The 23,837-nt window shown below is 44.4% G+C and overlaps 1 protein-coding gene across 5 annotated transcripts in view; it reads left to right on the top strand.

Moving 5' to 3' along the window:
* Positions 1-23,837, top strand: part of LOC132830436 (cytospin-B-like) — a 59,369-nt gene that overhangs the window by 15,891 nt on the left and 19,641 nt on the right. For 3 of the 5 annotated variants that reach the window (XM_060848122.1, XM_060848121.1, XM_060848123.1), the window contains 2 exons: positions 9,217-9,390; positions 17,001-17,136. In XM_060848122.1, coding sequence (XP_060704105.1) covers positions 9,241-9,390; positions 17,001-17,136 — 286 coding nt within the window. In that variant the 5' untranslated portion in view covers positions 9,217-9,240. Of the gene's footprint in view, positions 1-9,216; positions 9,391-17,000; positions 17,137-19,445; positions 19,574-23,837 lie in introns of those variants that run through there. The other 2 variants (XM_060848124.1, XM_060848125.1) reach the window with 2 other exon arrangements.

The raw sequence follows: 23,837 nt of genomic DNA, 5'->3' as shown, positions 1-23,837 counted from the left end.
GCACCCGATGTGGCCTCCTCTATATTGGAGAGACAGGCAGCCTACTTGCGGAACGTTTTAGAGAACACCTCTGGGACACCCGGACCAACCAACCCAACCACCCCGTGGCTCAACACTTCAACTCCCCCTCCCACTCCACCAAGGACATGCAAGTCCTTGGACTCCTCCATCGCCAGACCATAGCAACATGACGGCTGGAGGAAGAGCGCCACATCTTCCGCCTGGGAACCCTCCAACCACAAGGGATGAACTCAGATTTTTCCAGTTTCCTCATTTCCCCTCCCCCCACCTTGTCTCAGTCCCAACTCTCGAACTCAGCACCGCCCTCCTAACCTGCAATCTTCTTCCTGACCTCTCCGCCCCCAACCCCACTCCGGCCTATCACCCTCACCTTGACCTCCTTCCACCTATCGCATTTCCAACACGCCTCCCCTAAGTCCTCCTCCCTATCTTTTATTTTAGCCTGCTTAGCACACTCTCCTCATTCCTGAAGAAGGGTTCATGCCCGAAACGTCGATTCTCCTGCTCCTTGGATGCTGCCTGACCTGCTGCGCTTTTCCAGCAACACATTTTCAGCTCTCCCTATACTAAGCACTGACTTGGGAAAGCAACCAACATAATCAAAAATCCTCCCAACCTGGTTATACTCTCTGTCACCCTAATTTTGAGTACATGTTTGAACAGATTCAAGAACAGCTTCTTCCCTGTTGTTATCAGACTTTTGCACAGACCTCTCAACTGTTAATTCTGATCTCTCTCTCTGCACCTTCTCTGCAGCTGTTAACACTATATGCTGCACTGTGTACTGCTACCCTGAGGCACTTTATATGGTATGATCTGCCTGTATAGCATGCAAAACAACACTTTTCACTGTATTTCAGTACATGTGACAACAACAAATCAATCAATAAATCAATCCTTCTTCAGAACTGGGTAGTTGGCTCCCCTGGTCATGTTAGAGTTATAAAGTTGTACAGCAGAGACGGTCCAACTCATCTAACCAGCTATCATAACCTAATCTAGTCCCATTTGCCAGCACTTGGCCCATATCGCTCTAAACCCTTCCTATTTATATACCCATCCAGATGCCTTTTAAATGTTGTAATTGTACCAGCCTCCACCACTTCCTCTGGCAGCTTGTTCCATACACGCACCACCCTCTGCACGGAAAGGTTGCCCCTTAGGTCCCTTGTAAATTTTTCCCCTGTCACCCTAAACCTATGCCCTCTAGTTCAGGACTCTCCTCACTCCTCCCCCACCCCTCCCCCCCCGCCACTTCCCCTGCCCCCCCCAACCCTTCCAATTAAAACACCTTGTCTATTTACCCTATCCATGCCCCTCATGATTTTATAAAACGCCCCTCAGCCTCCGACGCTCCAGGGAAAACAGCTCCAGCCTGTTCAGCCTCTCCCTGTAGCTCAAATCCTCCAACCTTGGCAACTGGCTTATAAATTTTTTCTGAGCCCTTTGGAGTTTCACAACATCCTTCCGATAGGAAGGAGACCAGAATTGCACACAATATTCCAAAAGTGGCCTAACAATGTCCAGTACAGCCGCAACATGACCTCCCAACTCCTGTACTCAATATGCTGACCAATAAAGGAAAGCATACCAAACACCTTCTTCACTATCCTATCTACCTGCAACTACAGTTTCAAGTCACTATGAACCTGCCTTGTTTAGCAAGACCTCTTTGTTTCGCAGCACTCCCCAGGACCTTACCATGAAGTGTATAAATCCTGCCCTGATTTGCCTTTCATCCATATCTTCTTGTAACTTACATCCATCTTCTTTGCTATTAACCACTCTATAAATCTTGATGTCATCTGCAAAGTTGCTTAACATTTCTCCGCATTTTCATCTTTATCATTTATGTACATAACTAACAATAAGGGTCCCAGTACTGATCCTTGTAGCACACTGCTGGACACTGGTCTCCAGCCACTCAAACAGCCTTCTACCACTATCCTTTGTATCCTATACTCAGCCAGTTTCTGAGCCATCTCACCAAGTTTCCTTCAATTCCATATACAGGCACAAATTCTTGGGGCCAGTAGTTTTTTGGAATTCGGAATTTTTCAAATTTTGGAATAAATGACATTTTCACAGTGAAATAAAAAAAATTACTGAACGGCAGACCCATGTGTAACTAGTACGAGCGCTGGGACACAACTGATGCCTGCCAATGCTGGGCCACGCCACCACGTCACTTCTGGGTGGCATGGGTCGAGTGGGTGTGGAGTTGGGTCACCTGTTCACATGCCAAACAACCTTGTTATACAGAAAAAACCTTCACGAAGAAAACTTCGGATTTGAGAGCTTTCGGATAAAGGAGAAAGGATTTTGTACTTGTACTTTAACCTTCTCAATCAGTCTCCAGTGTGGGACCTGGTCAAAAGTTTTGCTAAAATCCACACAAACTGCATCAACTGAAGTTACCATCCAAACACCGGATCACTTTTAAAAAAAATTCTAACAAATTTGTTAGGTATGATCTCCCTCTGATAAAGCCATGCCAACTATCTCTAATTAATCCATGCCTTTCCAAGTGAGTATTAATTCACTCCATCAAAATTTTCTTCAATAGTTTCCCTGCCACTGACATGAGACTCACCGGTCTGTAATTTCCAGGTTCATCTCTCCCACTGCTCTTAAAACATGGAACTACATTAGTCATCCTCCATTCTTCTCCTGTGGCCAGAGAGGAATTAAACTTTTGTGTCAGAGCTCCTGCAATTTCCTGCCTCACCTCCCACAGTAGCCTGGGATGCATTTCACCCAGGCGAGGTGATTTGTCTGTTTTTAAGCCTGACGGAGCTTCCAGTACCTCCCCACTTCCTATCTCAAACTGTGTAAGCTCCCCATAGTCCCTTTTCCTGAATTCCATACCTACATTCTCCATTTCCAGAATGAAGACCAAAGAGAAATATTCATTCAACACCCTTCACTATCCTGCAGCTTTACACACTGATTGCCCCCTTGGTCCCTAATGGGCCCCACATTTTGCCTCTTCCCTTTAATGTATTAATAAAATATCTTAGGATTCCCGCTAATCCTGTTTGCAAGCCCTTTTTCATGCAGCATTTTTGCCCTTCTAATTGCTTTCTTGAATTCCCTACTGCACTTCCTCTACATCTCTAAGGTCACAGCTGAATTGTTCCCTTTGGACTTGCTAAAAGTCCTACTCTTCGTTTCACAATCCTGAATTGTCCTCGACATCCTCAGGGTTGTCTGAACATATTGCTCCTACACTTCCCTCTAAAGGGGATATGGTGGATCTGTACCATACTCCCCAGCTCCGTTTGGAATGCCCCCTCATTGCTCTGCTCTAGACCTACCCACAAGGAGCTGCTCCTGGTCTACTATGGCTCGATCCTGTTTTATTCTAATAAAACCTGCCTACCCAAATCCAAAGCTGTCTTTTGCAGGCCAGCTTTTTCCTTCCCCAAAACAAATTTGAACTGTAGCATGCTGTAGTTCCTCTGCTGCCACACTGGACACTTTCCCAGAACCAGAGCCAGCACTGCACTGTCCCTTGTTGGACCTTCTACATATACAAAAAACTCCCTGGATATATTTCAAGAAATCTGCCCCTTTAAACCCTTAACACTATGACTATTCCAATTTATGTTGGGAATGCTGAAATTCCCTAATATAATTACCCAATTGTTACTCTTACGTACTTCTGTGAACTGTCTATATTTTTGCTCCTCTATTTCCCACTGACTCTTTGAGGACCTATAATACATTCCCAGTAAAGTAGCTGCCCCCTTAACATTCCTAAGTTCTACCCACAAAGCCTTGTTTGAAGACCCTTCCAACATATCGTCTCTCTCTTTTTTTGCAGTAACTAACTCCTTAATTAATAATGCTACACCACCACCTTTTCATACTCTCCTCTGACTCACTGAAAGATCCCATAGCCCCGAATGATGATGAAGAACTATGAAGATTTATCCTTCCAGCAGAATCTTTCCTTCTCAGTGGAACGTATCTTTGTTGAGGGGTTTGATATATCTCCTTTAACGTCTGTCACTGCTTCTTTACCATCTTACCTTTTAATGTGTGTTCCTAGTGTGCTTTAGCCAAGCCTTGTCCTCATAACATGTTAATGGCCTTTATTCAAGCTTAAAATATACCACTTTCAGACCCATATTTCCTAACCTCAAGCTGAATGTGAAATTCCACAATGTTAGGATCACTCTTCCCGAGAGGATCTTTATTTTGAAAAATTAATTGTCTCATTACACGTTGTCATGTATGGAATGAGCTGCCAAAGGAGAGGTGGAGGCTGGTACAATTACGACATTTAAAAGGCATCTGGATGTGTTCATGAATAGGAAGAGATTAGAGGGATATGGGTCAAATGCTGGCAAATGGGACTGAATTAACTTAGGATATCTGGTCAGCATGAACAAGTTGGAATAAGGGTCTGTTTCTGTGTTATACATTCTATGACTGTTGATGGTACCTTCCATTACTTTAGATTAGATTGGATTACTTACAATGTGGAAACAGGCCCTTTGGCTCAACAAGTCCACACCGACCCTCCGAAGAGCAACCACCCAGACCCATTCCCTTACACTCACCCCTGACTAATGCACCTAACACCAAGGACAATCTAGCATGGCCAATTCACCTAACCTGCACATCGTTGGACTGTGGGAGGAAACCGGAGTACCCGGAGGAACAAAGGAAACCCACGCAGACACGGGGAGAATGTGCAAACTCCACACAGACAGTTGTCCGAGGTGGGAATTGAACCCGGGGCCCTGGCACTGTGAGGCAGCAATGTTCTATAGAGAAAGGTTGAATAGGCTGGGATGGGGGAATTCAAAACAAGAGGGCATAGATTTAACATAACCTTCAACATACTGTCTAGCTATCACCATTGTTAACAGCTAACCCGAGAATGCAACTTTTAAACAAAAGGGTTTTGTGATTTATACATGAAAGAAGTGAAACGATCACTGTATTCTAACAGATGAAAGGCTTAACAGACAATCAGTTTTTCAATGTATAATTTCAGTTACATCACACGGCAAATTTTTGCTATAAATTCTAAGTTATGATCGAGCTCTCCACTACCACCTGATGAAGGAGCGTCGCTCCGAAAGCTAGTGTGCTTTCAATTAAACCTGTTGGACTGTAACCTGGCGTTGTGTGATTTTTAACTTTGTACACCCCAGCCCAACACCGGCATCTCCAAATCATGGTATAGATTTAGGGTGAGATGGGAAAGACATAAAAGAGACCTAAGGGGCAACTTTTTCACACAGAGGATGGTACGTATGTGGAATGGGCTGCCAGAGGAAGTGGTGGAGGCTGGTACAATTGCAACATTTAAAAGGTATCTGGATGGGTATATGAATAGGAAGGGTTTGGAGGGATATGGGCCAGGTGCTGGCACGTGGGACTAAATTGGGTTGGGATATCTGGTCAGCATGGACAAGTTGGACCGAAGGGTCTGTTCCATGCTGTACATGTGATTAGATTAGATTAGATTAGATTAGATTAGATTAGATTACCTACAGTGTGGAAACAGGTCCTTCAGCCCAACAAGTCCATACGGACCCTCTGAAGAATAACCTATCCAGACCCATTTCCCTCTGACCGATGTACCTAACACTATGGGCAATTCTCTGTGACTCTATGTTTCTCTTGCAGATAGGTGTTGTCACAGTGGTCTTGAAATGTTTCCTTCAAACAGGCAGTTGGTAAACAGCTTTGAGTTCCCCCGGGTATTTGTTTTTAAAGAATCATGAGTGTTTGGGGACAACGCTCCCACACACCCAGAATGGCTTTGAGTTTTGCTTTCAGTCGATTGAATGTTTTGTTGGCTGCTAAAGCTAAAAGCTTGAGTTTTTCCTGCCAGAGTTACAGCAAGGCTTCCTCTTAAAAATCAAAAGAGGCAGAATGTTTTGTTCTTCTGGGCTGGAGAGAATCAGCAGGTGAGATTAATAACTGTGTACAAAGTTAAAAATCACATAACACCAGGTTATCGTCCAACAGGTTTAATTGGAAGCACACTAGCTTTCGGAGCGACGCTCTTTCATCAGGTGATAGTGGGGGACACAATTGTAAGGCACAGAATTTATAGCAAAAATTTACAATGTGACGTAACTGAAATTATATATTGAACAATACCTTGATTGTAAATCACAAAACCTTTTTTTAAAAGTTGCATTCTCAGGTTAACTGTCACAATTGGTGTTATCTAGATCAGTGTTCCTCAACCCTGAGGGGTGTTTGCCTTCCTTCAGTGGGCGTTGAAGTCAAAGGGGGCGGCAAGTGAGCACTGAATGACTTTGTAGAGAGCTTACCAATCAGTTGGAAGGCGGCTGTGTCCTTGAAGGATATTGCTGTGTGCAGATGGATAGTCACATAACGAGTCTGTTATTTCCCTGCACCCATGGAGGCGTGCGCTGTGATTGGTTGCTGCGCTATTATTGGTTGTCTTCTCTGTGAATGGCAAACCATTTGAACTGGTTCGCAGTTGGCACTGATTCTACTGCCGAGATCAATATCACCTAACTCGTGTCGCTTCTAGGAAGACGAACCACAGCTTTTCAACTGTTCTACCAGGTGGCAGAATGAATGCACATTACAGCTAATTAGCCAATCAAATTTTGCCACTTGTCTAAGCGTCTTAAAATTATCGTGATAAGGTAGTACCCACGATTCCATCAGGGTACTCGAGCAACAATGTAACAATGGCCTCATCATATAAAAAAAAGTGCAGGCAGTACAGCATGGACTATTTGGGATATGGCTTTATTCAATCTCCATCTAATAAGCAGTTACCACTCTGCTTGCTCTGTGAACAAAGTTTTTCCAAGGAGGCCATGAAGCCTTCCCGTCTTATTAAACATTTGGAAAAGAAACACAGTGGAAAAAACAACAACGATTTGGCATATTTTCAAACATTAAAGAATAAATTCAATCAGCGACCAACGATTTCCACTGCTTTTTCAAAGATGGGAGCCACAAATCTGGATAGCCTTGTGGCATCATACAACATAGCGACATCATACATCATACATCGTACATCATACATCATACATCATACAACATAGCGACATCATACATCATACATCATACAACATAGCGACATCATACATCATACAACATAGTGACATCATACATCATACATCATAGCGACATCATACATCATACAATATAGTGACATCATACATCATACATCATACAACATAGCGACATCATACATCATACATCATACAACATAGCGACATCATATATCATATAACATAGTGACATCATACATCATACATCATACAACATACAACATAGCAACATCATACATCATACAACATAGTGACATCATACAACATAGCAAAGCTAATTATAAAATAAGACCCGCAATCGCATGGATGTTGTTCAGCGTAGTGGCCTGAGATTGCTTTTAACAAACCAGATGTATATGATTTAGCAAGACAGCATGAATCACAAGCATCGCATTGACTACTTTGCTATCACGGACTAAATTTTATACAGAGTGAGCCAAAAGTAGGTGGACAGTAAGAACAGTAATAAATGATAACATTTATTTTTTGTTGTATATAAAACATATTTCACAAAAGTTTTCCGTTTTCGGCACTGCAGTGTATCGCAGTCATATGTGCAAAAACAGACTGTGGGGATTTGGGGGCGTTGCGTGATTTCAAGGATAAGGGGGGGGGGGGGGGAGTTGAATGTGGAAAGGTTGAGAAACACTGAGCTAGACAATATGTTGAAGGTGCTAGCCCCCTGTGTTCTCTGTCTATGCCATGATGTTTAGATCGATTCTAATCTAAAAAGTGAAATAACAGAGTTTTACATGAATTCATGCAGTTTTTGAGCAAAGTACAATGTAACTTAAAAAAAGGTCTTGTGATTTACACGTGAAAGAAGTAAAACTATCATGGTATTCGAACAGATGAAAGACTCCACAGACAATCAAGGTATTTTTCAATATATCATTTCAGTTACATCACATTTTTGCTATAAATTCTGTGCCTTACAATTGTGTCCTCCACTATCACCTGATGAAGGAGCGTCGCTCCGAAAGCTAGTGTGCTTCCAATTAAACCTGTTGGACTATAACCTGGTGTTGTGTGATTTTTAACTTTGTACACCCCAGTCCAACACCGGCATCTCCAAATAATAACTATGTAACAGTGTTACTGAATTGTCTTTGTTAAGAGTGTGTTTGTAAGATGATGCCTACAATTGAAACAGTTGATGAATAGTGGTTAAATAATACATCATGTGTTATAAGGTTAAGCCAGTTATTCCTTTCATTGTATTTTAACTGTGTTTTAAGAATAAAGTGTGTCTTGGTTAAAGCTTAGTGGTGGACCAATCAAATCATATCTATAACACATCTTACACTCACCTTTTAACACTATAAAATTTAGGGTCTAGGTAATCTCCATAATATGCTTTGGAAGGTCTGATCTGGTCCATAGCAAGACTGTCTTTCTAACTGTATGAAAACGCTGAGTGCAAAGACATCAAACTATAATCTTTCACATCCAATTCTACCCTCACTCTGCTATGTGTTATTCCCAGAGTAACTTGCCACTCACCAGATATCCATCAAAACACCAGCATCCCTGACATGCAGCCCATCTTTAAATGCCCAAAATTGAGCCAGATGAGCACTTGCATTCTGAAGCTCACTCAAGAATGGAGTTTGAACATGTCAGAGAAGGTCAAGATGATGCCACGATTCTCCAATAGGAACCGGAGGAGATCCTGGTGGAGGGGGTGGTTCGGAGGAGGAGCATCCTCTTCCTAGATAAAGCCATCTCACCAAACGCTGCCAGAATAGTCTGAGGTCACACCCATGTCAGTGCAGTCTCCACGTTGTGGAGGAAGGGCTAACCTGCTGGAAATAGGTCAATGTTCTCGGCTCTGAATACTCTTCTTTCTGCTCCCTCATACTCACTCTGTCTTTGATACTGAAGCAACATTCATGCTTTGCCAGTCTTACTGTCACATGGTCCATCTTTCCTCACATGCTCTCTCCTATTCCAGCCTTGTATTTGAATATCCAAATTTGAATACAAGATGAGAAACTTAAAATCAAGGTATAGTCAGACCAGGAGCCAATGTAAGTCTTGGTGACATCTAGGGTATAAATCAGAGATCTTGTGGTTTCTCAGTATTTCTTGTCTGCTCTAACTCATGGGTCTGTTCTGTGTTCTATTTCAGTCAAGTGTACTCTGGGGATCAGAAATGAAGGGGGCAGTGAATAAGCCCATAGCTCCAGTGAGCAAACAGTGCAGCCGGAACATGGAGCGGCCACGAGCATCCAGCCTCACAACACCTGGTACAAAGTCCTCGCGACCCCAGTCCTCGTTACCCACCAACTCTCAGCTCACCAAGGTATGTCACAGCTTGCTGGTGGGGGAATGGCACTGGCAAAACTGCAACTGGGAAAAGGGCTTTCTCCCAAGGTCTGACATCCCAACTTCAGTTGTGATACATTCCCATCTCAGCTAGAAGAACCATTCATTCCACCTAATGCCTCCTTTCTCCCCACTGTTGTGCAGTGCAGAAAGGAGAGCGGGCAGCGGGTGCTAGGGAACGATGCAGTGCACCAGACAGAGTAAAAGTGAGGACTGCAGATACTGGAGATCAGAGTCGAGAATGTGGTGCTGGAAAAGCACAGCAGGTCAGGCAGCATCTGAGCTGCAGGAGAATCGACATTTCGGGCAAATGCCCTTCATCAGGAATGTGGCTGTGAGCTGAGGGGGTGGTGAGATAAATGGAAGGGGGCTGGGGTTGGGGCTGGGGCTGGGGCTGGGGGGAAGGTAGCTGAGAGTGCGATAGGTAGGTGGAGGTGGGGTAATGGTGATAGCTCAGAGGGGAGGATGGAGCGGGTAGGATAGATGGAAGATGGACAGGTAGGACAAGTCATCAGGGCGGTGCCGAGTTGGAAGGTTGGAACAGGGATAAGATGGGGGGAGGGGAAATGAGGAAACTAGTGAAATCCACATTGCTGCCCTGGGGCTGGAGGGTCGCGTGGCAGAAGATGAGGAATTCTTCCTTGAGCTTAAACTGTATCAACCCAGTCCTCAATCAAAAGTCAGAATTGTAATGAAGTGGACGTCTGTGTTACACAAGGTTTTAACCCATCCAGTAGGGACTAGAAAGGAACGAGGTTAGCTATGAAGAGGTATTATCAATTCTAGAATGATGGGAAAGTAGACAAGTCCCCTGGGCCGGATGGGATTTATCCAAGGATTCTCTGGGAAACTAGGGAAGAGATTGTGGAGCCTTTGGCTTTGATATTTGAGTCACCATTGTCTACAGGTTTAGTACCAGAGGACTGGAGGATTGCAAATGTTGTGCCTTTGTTCAAGAAGGGCAGTAGAGATGACACAGGTAATTATAGACCTTAGCCTTACTTATATTGTAGGAAAGGTTTTGGAAAGGATTATAAGAGATAAGATTTATAATCATCTAGCAAGCAACAATTTGATTTCAGGTAGTCAACATGGTTTTGTCAAGAGCAGGTTGTGTCATTGAGGCTTTTGAGAAGGTGACCAAGCACATGGACGAGGATAGGGCAGTTGACGTGGTGTACATGGACTTCAGTAAAGCCTTTGATAAGGTTCCACATGGTAGGCTGTTGGAGAAAATGCAGAGGCATGGCATTGGGGGTGATTTAGCAGTTTGGATTAGAAACTGGCTTTCTGTAGGAAGGCAGCAAGTGGTGGTTGATGGAAAATATTCAGCCTGGAGTCTGGTTACTAGTGGTGTGCCACAAGGATCTGTTTTGGGACCACTGCTGTTTGTCATTTTTTTAAATGATGCAGGCATAGGTGATGGATTAGTAAATTTGTAGATGACACTAAAGTCGGTGGAATAGTGGACAGTTTGGAAGAATGTTACAGGTTGCAGGGGGACTTGGATAAACTGCAGAATTGGGCTGAGAGGTGGCAAATGGAGTTCAATGCAGCTAAATGTGAGGTGATGCACTTTGGGAAGAATAACAGGAAGGCAGAATACTGGATCAATGGAAAGATTCTTGGTAGTGTAGATGTGCAGAGGGATCCTGAAAGTTGCCACCTCGGTAGGTAGTGCTGTTAAGGCGGCATACGGTGTGTTAGATATTATTGGTAGAGGGATTGAGTTCTGGAGCCGTAATGTCACGCTGTAACTGTACAAAACGCTGGTGCAGCTGCACTTGGAATATTGTGTACAGTTCTGGTTGCCCCATTATAGGAAAGATATGGAAACAATGCAAAGGTGCAGACACCACCACCAAAGATATATCTCCCTCCTCACCCCTGTCCGCTTTCTGTAAAGACCGTTCCCTCTGCGACTACCTCACCATGCCCATGCTCCCCACTAACCCACCCTCCCCTCCTGGCATCTTCCCCTGCCACCGCAAAAATTGCAAAACCTGCGCCCACACCTCCTCCCTCACCTCCATCCAAGGCCCCAAAGGAGCCTTCCACATCCATCAAAGTTTTACCTGCACTTCCATGTCATTTACTGTATCCATTGCTCCCGATGTGGTCGCCTCTACATTGGGGAGACAGGATGTCTACTTGCACAGCGCTTCAGAAGACATCTCGGGGACACCCGCACCAATCAACCCCACCGCCCTGTGGCCGAACACTTCAACTCTCCCTCCCAGTCCGCCAAGGACATGCAGGCCCTGGGCCTCCCTAACCACCTGACACTTGGAGTAAGAGCACCTCATCTTCTGCCTCGGGACTCTCTGACCCCGTGGCATCAATGTGGATTTCACCAGTTTCCTCATTTTCCCTCCCCCACCTTATCCTAGATCCAACCTTCCAACTCATACCACCCTCATGACCTGTCCTACTTATCCATCTTCCTTCCCACCTATCTGCTCCATCCTCCCCTCTGAGCTATCACCTTCACTCCCATCTCCAGCTACCTATTGTACTCTCAGCTAACTTCCCCCCAACCCAACCCCCTCTCATTTATCTCACCACCCCCTCAGCTCACAGCCTTATTCCTGATGAAGGGCTTTCACCCGAAATGTCCACTCTCCTGCTCCTCAGATGTAGCTGGACATGCTGTGCCTTCCCAGCACCACACTCCTGAGAGTAACTGTGAGGCAGAGAGAGCTAACAGAGAGAAATGTGGTGTGCCAAAAATGGCTCGAGGTAAGTGAGAGAGACTTTGAGGAGAACTACAACATGCCAAGAAGAGCTATTGTGTGTCAGTAAGTATGTACAGTAATCTGTCATACATGAGGTTTACTGATGGTCACACGTGGGACTGAGTATTCCTTGTCTCTGCCTGTGCTCTGATTCATACTTCACCCGGAATGTGATGTTAAACATTAATGGTCCTTCCTGTTGCAGATGCTTATTAACAGTTTGCGTGTTTACAGCATTTTCTGTTTATAGTCTGGAAATGAATTTGTGTTTGTGGAAACAGGCATCTAGGTAAACAATGGCCTGGCAAGTGGTCAAGCCTATAGCCGATGTTTGATATGTGAAACATGAGGTTAGCTGCTCTGCATTCGAGAATATCCGACTGGAATAGAGTGTCGGAGTGTACATGCCCGCAGATAATCCAAATCTAGCTCATGGATAGCAACGGGAATCAAGAGGGAAATGGAATGTTGCCTTTGTCTCAAGGGGTTGGAGTACACAGAGCTGGAAGTTCAGCTTCAGTTAGAAACCTGCTCAGGCGCCATGTCGTGTAACTCTGCCCCATATCAGGCAGTGAATATCTCAGAAGGACTTATCAGCCTGGGGGTGGTGGGGGTGGGGGTGGGGGAGGAACAAGCTGCAAAACCATCAGATAATAGTGGGGCTACAATAGTTAAATTATGAGGACAGGTTGAATACTGCCAGTTCGTATTCCCTTGACTTTAGAAGATTAAAGGGTGAGCTAATTGAAGTGTTTAAAATGATTAAAGAAGTTGATAAAGAGAAGCTATTTCCTCTGGCAAGGGGCAGGGAGCCCAGAACAAGGGGACAGAACCTTCACATTAGAACCAAGCATTCCAGAAGCATTCCTTCACATAACGGGGCTGGATGGCTGGAAGAAAACAAACAAAATACTGAAGTTATGGGTGATCTAAAATGAATAAAAAAGAAAGTGCCACAGAAACTCAGCAGCATCAGTCTTTGAGAAGGTTTGTAGCTCAGGTTGAGGTTTTGGATGTAAGTTTGCTCACTGAGCTGGAAGGTTTGTTGTCAGACATTTTGTCACCGTCCTAGATAACACCATCAGTGAGCCTCTGGATGAGGTGCTGGTGGTAAGGCCTGCTTTCTGTTTATGTGTTTAGGTTTCCTTGGGTTGGTGATGTCATTTCTGGCTCTTTTTCTCAGAGGATGGTAGATGGGGTCAAATAGATGTGTTTATTGATAGAATTCTGGTTGGAATGCCATGCTTCTAGGAATTCTCGTGTGCGTCTCTGTTTGGTTTGTCCTAGGATGGATGTATTGTCCCAGTCAAAGTAGGAAATTCTTTCAATGAGCCACCACACACTGCAGCACTGAGGAACTATGAAGAGCAGAAGAGAAATACCTATACAGCGTATTCAAGAAGAACGAGTACCCAATAAACACAATCCCCCGATTTCTCAGCAAGAAAACCAAACAAGCAGACAAGGTGCACCCAGAAACCCTAGCCTCTTTACCCTATATCAAAGGCATCTTTGAAATGACTTCCTGACTACTCGGAGCTTTTGACCTCATGGTAGCCCACAAACACACTTAAACAGTGTCTAATGAACTTAAAATACCCTATACAAACAACAAGCAAAACTAATGTCATTTACAAAAATCTTGCAAGAATTTAATAAACGCTACATTGGACAAACAGGCAGAAAACTAGCCAGCAGGATACATGAACATCAACTAGCCGCAAAACGACATGACCCACTCTCACTAGTATCCTTGCATACAGATAAGGAAGGGACAACACACCCATCCTAGGACAAACCGAACAGAGACTTACACAAGATTTCCTAGAAGTATGGCAATCCAACCAGAATTCTATCGATAAAGGCATCTATATGACCCCATCTACCATCTGCTGAGAAAAAGAACAGAATATAACATCACCAACCCAAAGAAACCTAAACACATAAATAGAAAGTGGTATCTTCCACCAGCGCTTCACTGTGGGCTGTCACTGATGGTGTTACCGAGTATGGTGATGAAACGTCTGACAACAAACCTTCCAGCTCAGCCAGCCAACTTACATCCAGAACTCAGCAACATCTTTGGAGAGAGAAACAGAGTTAATATTTCAAGTCCAATGACTATTCTTCAGAACTGGTTCTGAGAAAATTGCTGGCCACTAAGAGATGGCAGCTCATCATTGCTCAGCCAGATGGTGACTGCTAGGCCGCGCCAGAACATTTTGCTTTTATTTCAGTGGAAATCTGATACTCTCTTCCCCCAAAATTCTGTGGATGCCAGGAGTTAACTGAAAATGTTGTAAAGATTAATGGGAAGCCAGAGAAATGGAAAGCCTTTAAAAACCAGCAGAGAATAATTTAAGGAAAACAATAGGAGGAAAAAGATAAGATATGAGAGTAAGCTGGCTAGTAATATAAAGAAGATGGCAAGAGGTTTTGTTTAGATATCTAGAAGATGAGAGAGAGGCAAGAATGGTCATTTGGAACTGCTGGAAAATGAGGCTGAAGAAGTAGTAATGGGGAGCAAGGAAATGGCAGAGGAACCGAAGAGTTAGGTTGCATCAGTTTTTCCATCAGTGGAAAACACCAGCAGCGTACCCAAACTTCAAGGGGTCAGAGGTGAATGTGATGGCCATCATTAAGGAGAAAGTGCTGGGGTCTGAAGATGAGCAAATCACCTGGTTCAAGTGGAATATACCCCAGAGCTCTGAAGGAGATGGCTGAGGAGATTGTAGACTATAAGACAAAGGAGTGGAAGTAAGGCCATTTGGCCCATTGAGTCCACTCCATCATTCAATTATGGCTGATGGGCGTTTCAATGCTACTTACCCGCACTCTCCCCGTTTCCCTTAATTCCTTAATTAATAGAGGCATTAGTGATGATCTTTCAGAAATCACTGGAGTCTGGGAGGGTTCCAGAGGACTAGAAAGTGCCTAATGTAACTCCCTATTTAAGAAGGGAGGCAGGCAGAAGGCAGAGAACTATAGGCCAATTAGCCTGACCTTGGTCATTGGTAAAAAGTTTGAGTCCATTACTAATGATGAAATGGCAGAGTATTTGGACGTGCATGGTAAAACAGGTTGAGACAGCATGGCTTCAATAACGGGAGGTCATGTTTGACAAATCTGTTAGAATTCTCTGAGAGGGTACAAGGAAGTTAGATGAGGCAGGACCAGTGGATATGATCTGTTTGGATTTCCAGACAGCCTTTGACCATGTGCTGGACAGGAGGTTACTAAATACGATTAGAACCTATGGTGGGAGCAGCAAGTCACTAGCAAAGATAGAGCATTGGTGGACTGGCAGGAGACAAAGAGTCGGGATAAAGGAGACCTTTTCAGGATGGCAATTAGTGACTAGTGAAATTGTGCAGGGGTTCATGTTGGGAGCACAACTATTCATGTTATACATTAACAATCCAGACAAAGGAGCTGAGGGCATTGTTGTTAGGTTTGTAGGTGACACACAGATGGGTGGAGTGGTAGGTATTATTGAGGATGTGGAGAGGCTGTGGAAGGACCTGGACAGACAAGGAAAGTGGGCAAAGAAGTGATAAATGAAATACAGTGTGGGAAAGTCTGATGTTATGCACTTTTGTAGGAAGAACAGAGGTCTAGACAATTTTCTAAATAGGGAGAAAGTTCAGAAATCTGAAACACAAAGGAACTTGGGAGATTTTCTTTAAGTTAATATGCAGATTCAGTTGGCAGTTAGGATGACAAATGCAGTGTTAGCATTCCTTTCAAGAGGGCTCGAGTATAGGAGTTGAAATGTACTGCTGAAGCTGTATAAGGCTCTAGTCACACCGCATTTGGAATATTGTGAGCGGTTTTGGGCTCTGTATCTAAAAACTAATTTGATGGTGTTGAGGGGATCCTGAGGAGGGTTAAAAGAATGATCCCAGGAATGAAGGTCTTGTCACATGAGGAACAGCTGAGGATTCTGAGTCTGTACTCAATGGAGTTTAGAAGGATGAGGGGGAAATCTCATAGAAACTTAAAGAGTACTGAGAAGCCTGGATAGAGTGTGTGTGGAGAAGATGTTTGCACTCGTCAGAGAGACTAGGATCCAAGGACAGACCCTCACAGAGAAGGGATGAGATTTTAGAAATGAGATGAGGAGGAACCGTTTCAGCCAGAGGGTGCTAACTCTGTGGAATGCATTGTCACAGAAGGCAGTGGAAGCCAAGTTCTTGAGTGTCTTTAAGCTAGATAGATAGATAAATAGGTTTTTAAACAAAAACTGAAATTGCTGGAAAAGCTCAGCAGGTCTGGCAGCATCTGTGAAGATAAATTAATGTTTTTATATCAGTAGCTTCTTGATTATTAAGGGAATCAAATGTAACGGGAAGAAGGCAGGAAAATGGGATTGAGAAACGTATCAGCCATGATTGAAAGGTGGAGTAGACTCGATGGGCTGAATGACCTCATTCTGCTGCTATAGTCTATGATCGTTTGATTTAAAATTTCAAGGCTAGAATTGACAATATGGAACAAGGGAAGGGAAAGGAGCAAAGTTATAGATTGACTATATTCAGTTAAATACTGACCTTGTTTAATTGTCTCCTCCTGTTCCTACGTTTGTGAAACTATGATGGATTTCTATTTGTGATGGCTCACACAAGGTGGTATGATATTTTTATTGGTAAAAACAATGACTACAGATGCTGGAAACCAGATTCTGGATTAGTGGTGCTGGAAGAGCGCAGCAGTTCAGGCAGCATCCGAGGAGCAGCGAAATCGACATTTCGGGCAAAAGCCCTTCATCAGGATATTTTTATTGTAACAGACTATCCCAGCGAGTAATGTGATTGTCTCCATTCTGCTGTTACTTTACAATCTTTTCTCTCAGGTGAAGAGTAAAAGCAGTGATGATTTATTGGCAAAAACTACTGGCAGCTTCACTTCAAGCTCATCAAGATTGAAGAAAACAGTTCCCATGGGAACCATCACTGAGCTCAGCGAGGACAAGGCGAAGAGCAGCTCAGGTAGGATGTTGTCAGGTTAGGGGAGTTCACCCCCAGGTCCTAGCTCCCAGCCCTGCTGTGTGTTTACTATTCCCCCAGTACTCCCCCTCACTGAGGATGAATGTTTAGTTCTCAGCAAAGGCTTCATCTTCATCCCTCTATGGTCCCAGATTAATGAGCTCGACACACATTATGACCTCGAACATTTCTTCTGCTGCCTTCGGGCCCACTTTTCAATCAAGACTCTAGCCCACTGGCCAAGGACCCCTTTTCTCGCCTCCACCCACTGGACACCCCATACTGGCCTGTTACCCACCTTGGCCTCTTCATTTCTAACTTGACATCAACTGCATCAACTGTCCACCCCTCTCTCCCACTCCAACCTCCCGCCCTCACAGCACGCAGCTCTCCACTCCCTCCAACCTCACCATCAAACCCACAGACAAGGTGGGGGGAGGGGGGTACAGCAGTAGTGTGGCGCACCGACCTCTACATCACTGAAGCCAGGCGCCAACTCACAGTCACCTCCTCCTACTGCTTCCTTGATCATGACCTCACCACCCATCACCAAACCATTATCTCCCAGACCATCCACAACCTCATCACCTTTGGGGATCTCCCAACCACAGCCTCCGACCTCATTGTCTGTGAACCCCACACCCCCATTTCTACCTCCTACCAAAGATTGATTCCTGATGAAGGGCTTATGCCTGAAACGTCAATTCTCCTGCTCCTCGGATACTGCCTGACCTGATGTGCTTTTCCAGCATCATACTGTCAACAGGAGAGTTCACCACCAGACATTGTACCCAGCCGAGACCAGACGTAAACCTCAGGTGGCCTGTTGGGATTTTGATAGATCCCATGATCAGTGTCATCAGCATTGCTGGACACTACCTGTCTCACTTGTCACCGTCTGTCTCACTAGTTATTATCTGTCTCGCCTGTCATTGTCTGCCTTACTCGGTACCATCTATCTCACGCATTACCATCTGCCTCACTCAACACGGGGTTGAATTTACTGGGGGTGACAGGGATCTTGCCTGTCAGCTGGAGAGAACCCATCACCTTTTGTAGAGAAGGTCTGCTGTATTCTGTGCCAACAGGCATTTAGGTGGCCGGTGTGAACCTTTCCTGGGATCAAGGACCCTGCTGGTGGGAATCCTGTCCTACCAAGTCCTTCTAGCCAATCAGAGATCGTAAGTAGTGACAGCTACCAGCACAATGAGCCATGGTCGCCAGGGGAACCAGCTGAAGGTGAATGGTGGGTGGGAGGGTGGAAGCACATTGTCAGTGAGCTCTCTCCTGCTGGTACTGGGGCCTCAATCAGGCACTGAGTGCCTTTCTGTAAGGAATGTCCTATTCTCCAGCCCCAAGCAATTGCATAGAGCCTTGTCTGTCATGTTCAATCCCTGTATGGTGAAACACTGCCCACCAACAGGTGAATATGTGGGCATTAGCTGCCTAGTTAAGGACCTCACTTGGCAACAAAGCTGCCCCTGATGTAATTAGGGGTTGTCGCAGGAAGCTGGTGGTTTCCCAGTTGATTGAATACCTTCTCAGCCTCCATACTCATCCTGGGGAAGCTCCTGGCAGATTCGCTGAAACAGATGATCACTGTTTGAAAAAACCATGCCTAGGATCTTCCCTCAGTCTGCCTTTACCGAAACATCAGGGAGAGGGAAAACTGGGGCCCAGGTTCAGGTAATCCTCAACTCCAATCAATCGCAATCCAAATTTGTCATGAAAATCTGTCCATCTTGATTTGTCTTTATTTCATCGATGGATAGAGGATCCACTGATTCTCCTCCCGGAGAATTCTAAAACTTCTGAAGTTATTTTTAGTGCAGTAACAGAATAGGGGGCATGTACATGAGGGGTGCCAAATCCAATGCAGCCCTCCACCCTGGCTGTGGCATGGGACCTCAATAGCCAGGTTCAGTCGTGTTACCACAAAGAGTCTATGGACTACATCTTTTCTCTCAAAATCCAGTAACAGACTCTGTGAGCAGTGTCCTTTCACAGATTTCTTTAACATCACATTTTCAATAGAAAATATAGACCCCATCCAATCCAAGCAGTCATCAATTAGAGTCCTCAAGGGAGGGGTAGGCGATGAATTCAAATAAAATTTATAGAAACAGTAAATAAACTGGGTTTAGCATTTAGTGGGTGTTGGAAATGATAAGCAGCTCAGTTAAAAGTCCAACTCTCTGTGTTGGAGAGCTCCCTCTGCTGAGAGCCCACACTAATGGAAAACATCACTTGACAAACAGCAAATCCAGCGCCTGCCCTCAGTCAGTCCCAACTGCAGAGTGTCTGGGCTAGCTCTGCCTTTCCTTCCAGCACAAGCCACACAAGGAAACTTCATATTCCCTTCTCCAAGAGCAAGGAACACTACCCAGGAAGGTTGGGAAAATGGGAAACCAACCTGGAAAACCAGAGAATCAGGAACAAGGTTTGGAATTCCTGCCTGAGATATTGTTTAAAGTAACAGTGCGAGTAAAACATGAGACGGAGAGAACAGTGAATGTTATTGTTAGGACGAAGTGATCAGAAGAAATTGGAAAGGGATAAATCAAAAGATCACAAATTTGACATTTTCTTGCCCACAGACAGAAATTTTACCCATTGTAAACCTTCAGTAACTGGCAATGTTTGTGGACATATAGCAGTGCTTGGAGATTCCTGGTGTCTCTAAGATGACTGTATCAAACATTAATGACCTGTCTCAGGACTTACCAGCCCTGTGTTGAGGCGTTTTAGGTGAAATTTGTGTTGACTTGTGGCTGAACAACTCTGGTTTTGATTATATTGTTGGATTAGGACAGGCTCTCACCAACGGTGTAAATCACTGTCCCATAAAAATGCAGCCCGAACAGCCTAGTTTCCTGGTATCAAGAGAGGCTCTAAAGTAATGAGGGGTACATTGGGTTCCAAACAATCAATTGTGTCCCTCTCTAGACAGACATTTCTGTGGCCAGCAGTGAAAAATCAGAATGTTGTGTTGCCTCCCTGGTGCCAGGATCAAGGGTGTCTCCGAGAGGATGCAGAATATTGTCAAAAGGGAAAGGGACGAGCAGGAGGTCATTGTACACATTGGTACTAACCACATAGGAAGGGAAGAGGATGGGATTCTGAAGGGAGAATACAGAAAGTTAGGCAGGAATTTAAAAAGGAGGTCCTCGAAGGTAGTAATATCTGGATTACTCCCAGTGCTACGAGCTAGTGAGGGCAGGAATAGGAGGATAGAGCAGATGAATGCATGGCTGAGGAGCTGGTGTATGGGAGAAGGATTCACATTTTTGGATCATTGGAAGCTGTTTTGGGGTAGAAGTGACCTGTACAAGTAGGACAGATTGCACCTAAATTGGAAGGGGACTAATATACTGGCAGGGAGGTTTGCGAGAGTTACTCGAGAAGATTTAAACTGGTAAGGTGGGGGGTGTGGGACCCAGGGAGATAGTGAGGAAAGAGATCGATCTGAGACGGGTACAGCTGAGAACAGAAGGGAGTCAAACAGTCAGGGCAGGCAGGGACAAGGTAGGACTGATAAATTAAACTGCATTTATTTCAATGCAAGGGGCCTAACAGGGAAGGCAGATGAACTCAGGGCATGGTTAGGAATGTGGGACTGGGATATCATAGCAATTGCATAAATGTGCCCCCTGGCATGACAGGACAGGCAGCTTAATGTTCCAGGATACAAATGCTACAGGAAGGATATAAAGGGAGGCAGGGGAGTTGGGGGGCGTGGGTCATTTTTGGTAAGGGATAGCATTACAGCTGTGCTGAGGGAGGATATTCCTGGAAATACATCCAAGGAAGTTATTTGGGTGGAACTGAGAAATAAGAAAGTGATGATCACCTTATTGGGATTGTATTATAGACTCCCCAATAGACAGAGAGAAATTGAGAATCAAATTTGTGAAGAGATTTCAGCCATCTGTAAGAATAATAAGGTGATTGTGGTAGGGGATTTTAACTTTCCAAACATAAACTGGGAATGCCACAGTGTTAAGGGTTTAGGTGGAGTGGAATTTGTTAAGTGTGTACAAGACAATTTTCTGATTCAGTATGTGGATGTACCTACTAGAGAAGGTGCAAAACCTGACCTACTCTTGGGAAATAAGGCAGGGCAGGTGACTGAGGTGTCAGTGGGGGAGCACTTTGGGGCCAGCGACAATAATTCTGCTAGTTTTAAAATAGTGATGGCAAAGGATAGGCTGGATGTGAAAATTGAAATTCTAAATTGGAGGAAGACTAATTTTGATGGTATTAAGCAAGAACTTCCAAAAGCTGATTGGGGCAGATGTTGACAGGTAAAGGGACAGCTGGAAAATGGGAAGCCTTCAGAAATGAGATAACCAGAGTCCAGAGACAGTATATTCCTGTCAGAGTGAAAGGGAAGGCTGGTCAACTTCACCAGTTTCCTCATTTCCCCTCTCCCCCACCTTACCCCAGCTCAGCACCATCCTCATGACCTGTCCCACCTGTCAAACTTCCTTCCCACCTATCTGCTCCACCCTCCTCTGTGACCTATCACCTTTACCCCTTCCTCCATTCACCTATTGCACCCCCAGCTACCTTCTCCCCAGTCCCACCCCCTCCCCCAAGGATTCCAGCCTCATTCTTGATGAAGGGCTCCTGCCTGAAACATTGATTTTCCTGCTCCTCGGATGCTGCCTGACCGGCTGTGCATTTCCAGCGCCACTCTAATCTTGACTCTAATCTCTAGCATCTGCAGTCCTCACTTTCTCCCTGAAAGGAAAGGCTGGTTGGTGTAGGGAGTGCTGGATGACTGGAGAAATTTAGGGTTTGGTTAGGAAAAAGAAGGAAGCATATGTCAAATATAGCAGGGAGAGATCGAGGGAATAATTAGAAGAGTATAAAGGCAGTAGGAGTATACTTAAGAGGGAAATCAGGAGTGCAAAAGGGTTTTTACAAATATATTAAGGACAAAAGGGTAACTAAGGAGCGAATAAGGTCTCTCAAGGATCAGTCTTTTAGCTTTGTCAAGGACAGATTGTCACAAATCCATATAGCACCTGCAAATTTCTAAGGAATACACACCTGGTCTTTCTTACAAATCGTTCGATGTAGAAGATATTTCTAAGAGTATAGTGAAGGATATCAATCTATCAAATATCAAACAACAGTGTGACTATTTAATAGCTTTATAAATCAATCCTCATTCTTGAGATATTGGTATACTGCTGAGAGAACTTTGTCCTTGTTTTGGAAGCTAATTTTAAATTTCAGAATTAATAGGTAAGTTTGTTCCAGTGACGTTAGAGAACATTAGAACATAGCACAGCACAGGAACGGGCCCTTCAGTCCATGATGTTGTGCTGAACATGATGCCAACTTAAACTAATCCCCTCTGCCTTTGGTCCAAATCCCTCCATTCCTTGTGTATTCATGTGAAGTGCAATGCTCCAGTTAAATGAGGATGACTAGTCATGGTAAGAATATCAATGAAATCTTCTACAATTTTGACAAAACTGATATGTGGGTTACCAAAACTGAGAAAATTAGAATTAGATTTCATTGTCAAGTGTACACAAGTACAGGGATACAGGAGGCTCTTAAGAGCCCATGTTTATGGGCAAGATATTGTCATGGAGAGAGGATTGGCTGACTGGCAGAATGCAGAATGTGGAAATAAAGGGGCCTTACTCAGAAAGGCAGATGGTGACTTCTGGAGTTCCGCTACACTCCGTTTTGTGAATATTATTCATTAATGATCTGGACGAGGAACTGAGGGCATTTTTACTGTTTGCAGAAGACACAAAGATAGGTGGAGGGATAGGATTGAAAAATGGGGAGGTTGCAGAAGGACTTGGGACAGGCTTTGAGATTGGGAAAAGAAGTGGCAGATGAATACACTATGGGCAAGTCTGAGTTTATGCACTTGGGTAGAAAAAAATGGCTTTGTGTGTGGGAAATCATGTCTCACAAACTTTTTGAAGAAGTTTTTTGAAGAAGTAATAAAAAGGATTGATGAGGGCAGAGCAGTGGACATGATCGAAATAGATTCAGTAAGGCATTCGACAAGGTTCCCCATGGGAGACTGATTAGCAAGGTTGGATCTCATGGAATACAGGGAGAACTAGCCATTTGGATACAGAACTGGCTCAAAGGTGGAAGACAGAGGGTGGTGGTGGAGGGTTGTTTTTTCAGATTGGAGGCCTGTGACCAGTGGAGTGCCACAAAGATTGGTGTTGGGTCCACTAATGCTTGTCATTTATGTAAATGACTTGGATATGAATGTAGGAGGTATAGTTAGAAAGTTTGCAGATGACACAAAAATTGGAAGTTCAGTGGACAGCAAAGAAGGTTACCTCAGATTACAACAGGATCTTGACCAGATGGGCCAATGGGCTGAGAAGTGGCAGATGGAGTTTAATTCAGATAAATGTGAGGTGCTGCATTTTGGGAAAGCAAATCTTAGCAGGACTTATACACTTAATGGTAAGGTCCTAGGGAGTGTTGCTGAACAAAGAGACCTTGGAGTGCAGGTTCATAGCTCCTTGAAAATGGCATCGCAGGTAGATAGGATAGTGAAGAAGGCGTTTGGTATGCTTCCCTTTATTGGTCAGAGTATTGAGTACAGGAGTTGGGAGGTCATGTTGCAGCTGAACAGGACATTGGTAAGGCCACTGTTGGAATATTGCTTGCAATTCTGGTCTCCTTCCTTTTGGAATGATGTTGTGAAACTT

This window comes from Hemiscyllium ocellatum, chromosome 31 (assembly GCF_020745735.1).
Source record: "Hemiscyllium ocellatum isolate sHemOce1 chromosome 31, sHemOce1.pat.X.cur, whole genome shotgun sequence".
Classification (NCBI taxonomy): Eukaryota; Metazoa; Chordata; class Chondrichthyes; order Orectolobiformes; family Hemiscylliidae; genus Hemiscyllium; species Hemiscyllium ocellatum.
This window is presented reverse-complemented; position numbering and strand designations above follow the sequence as displayed.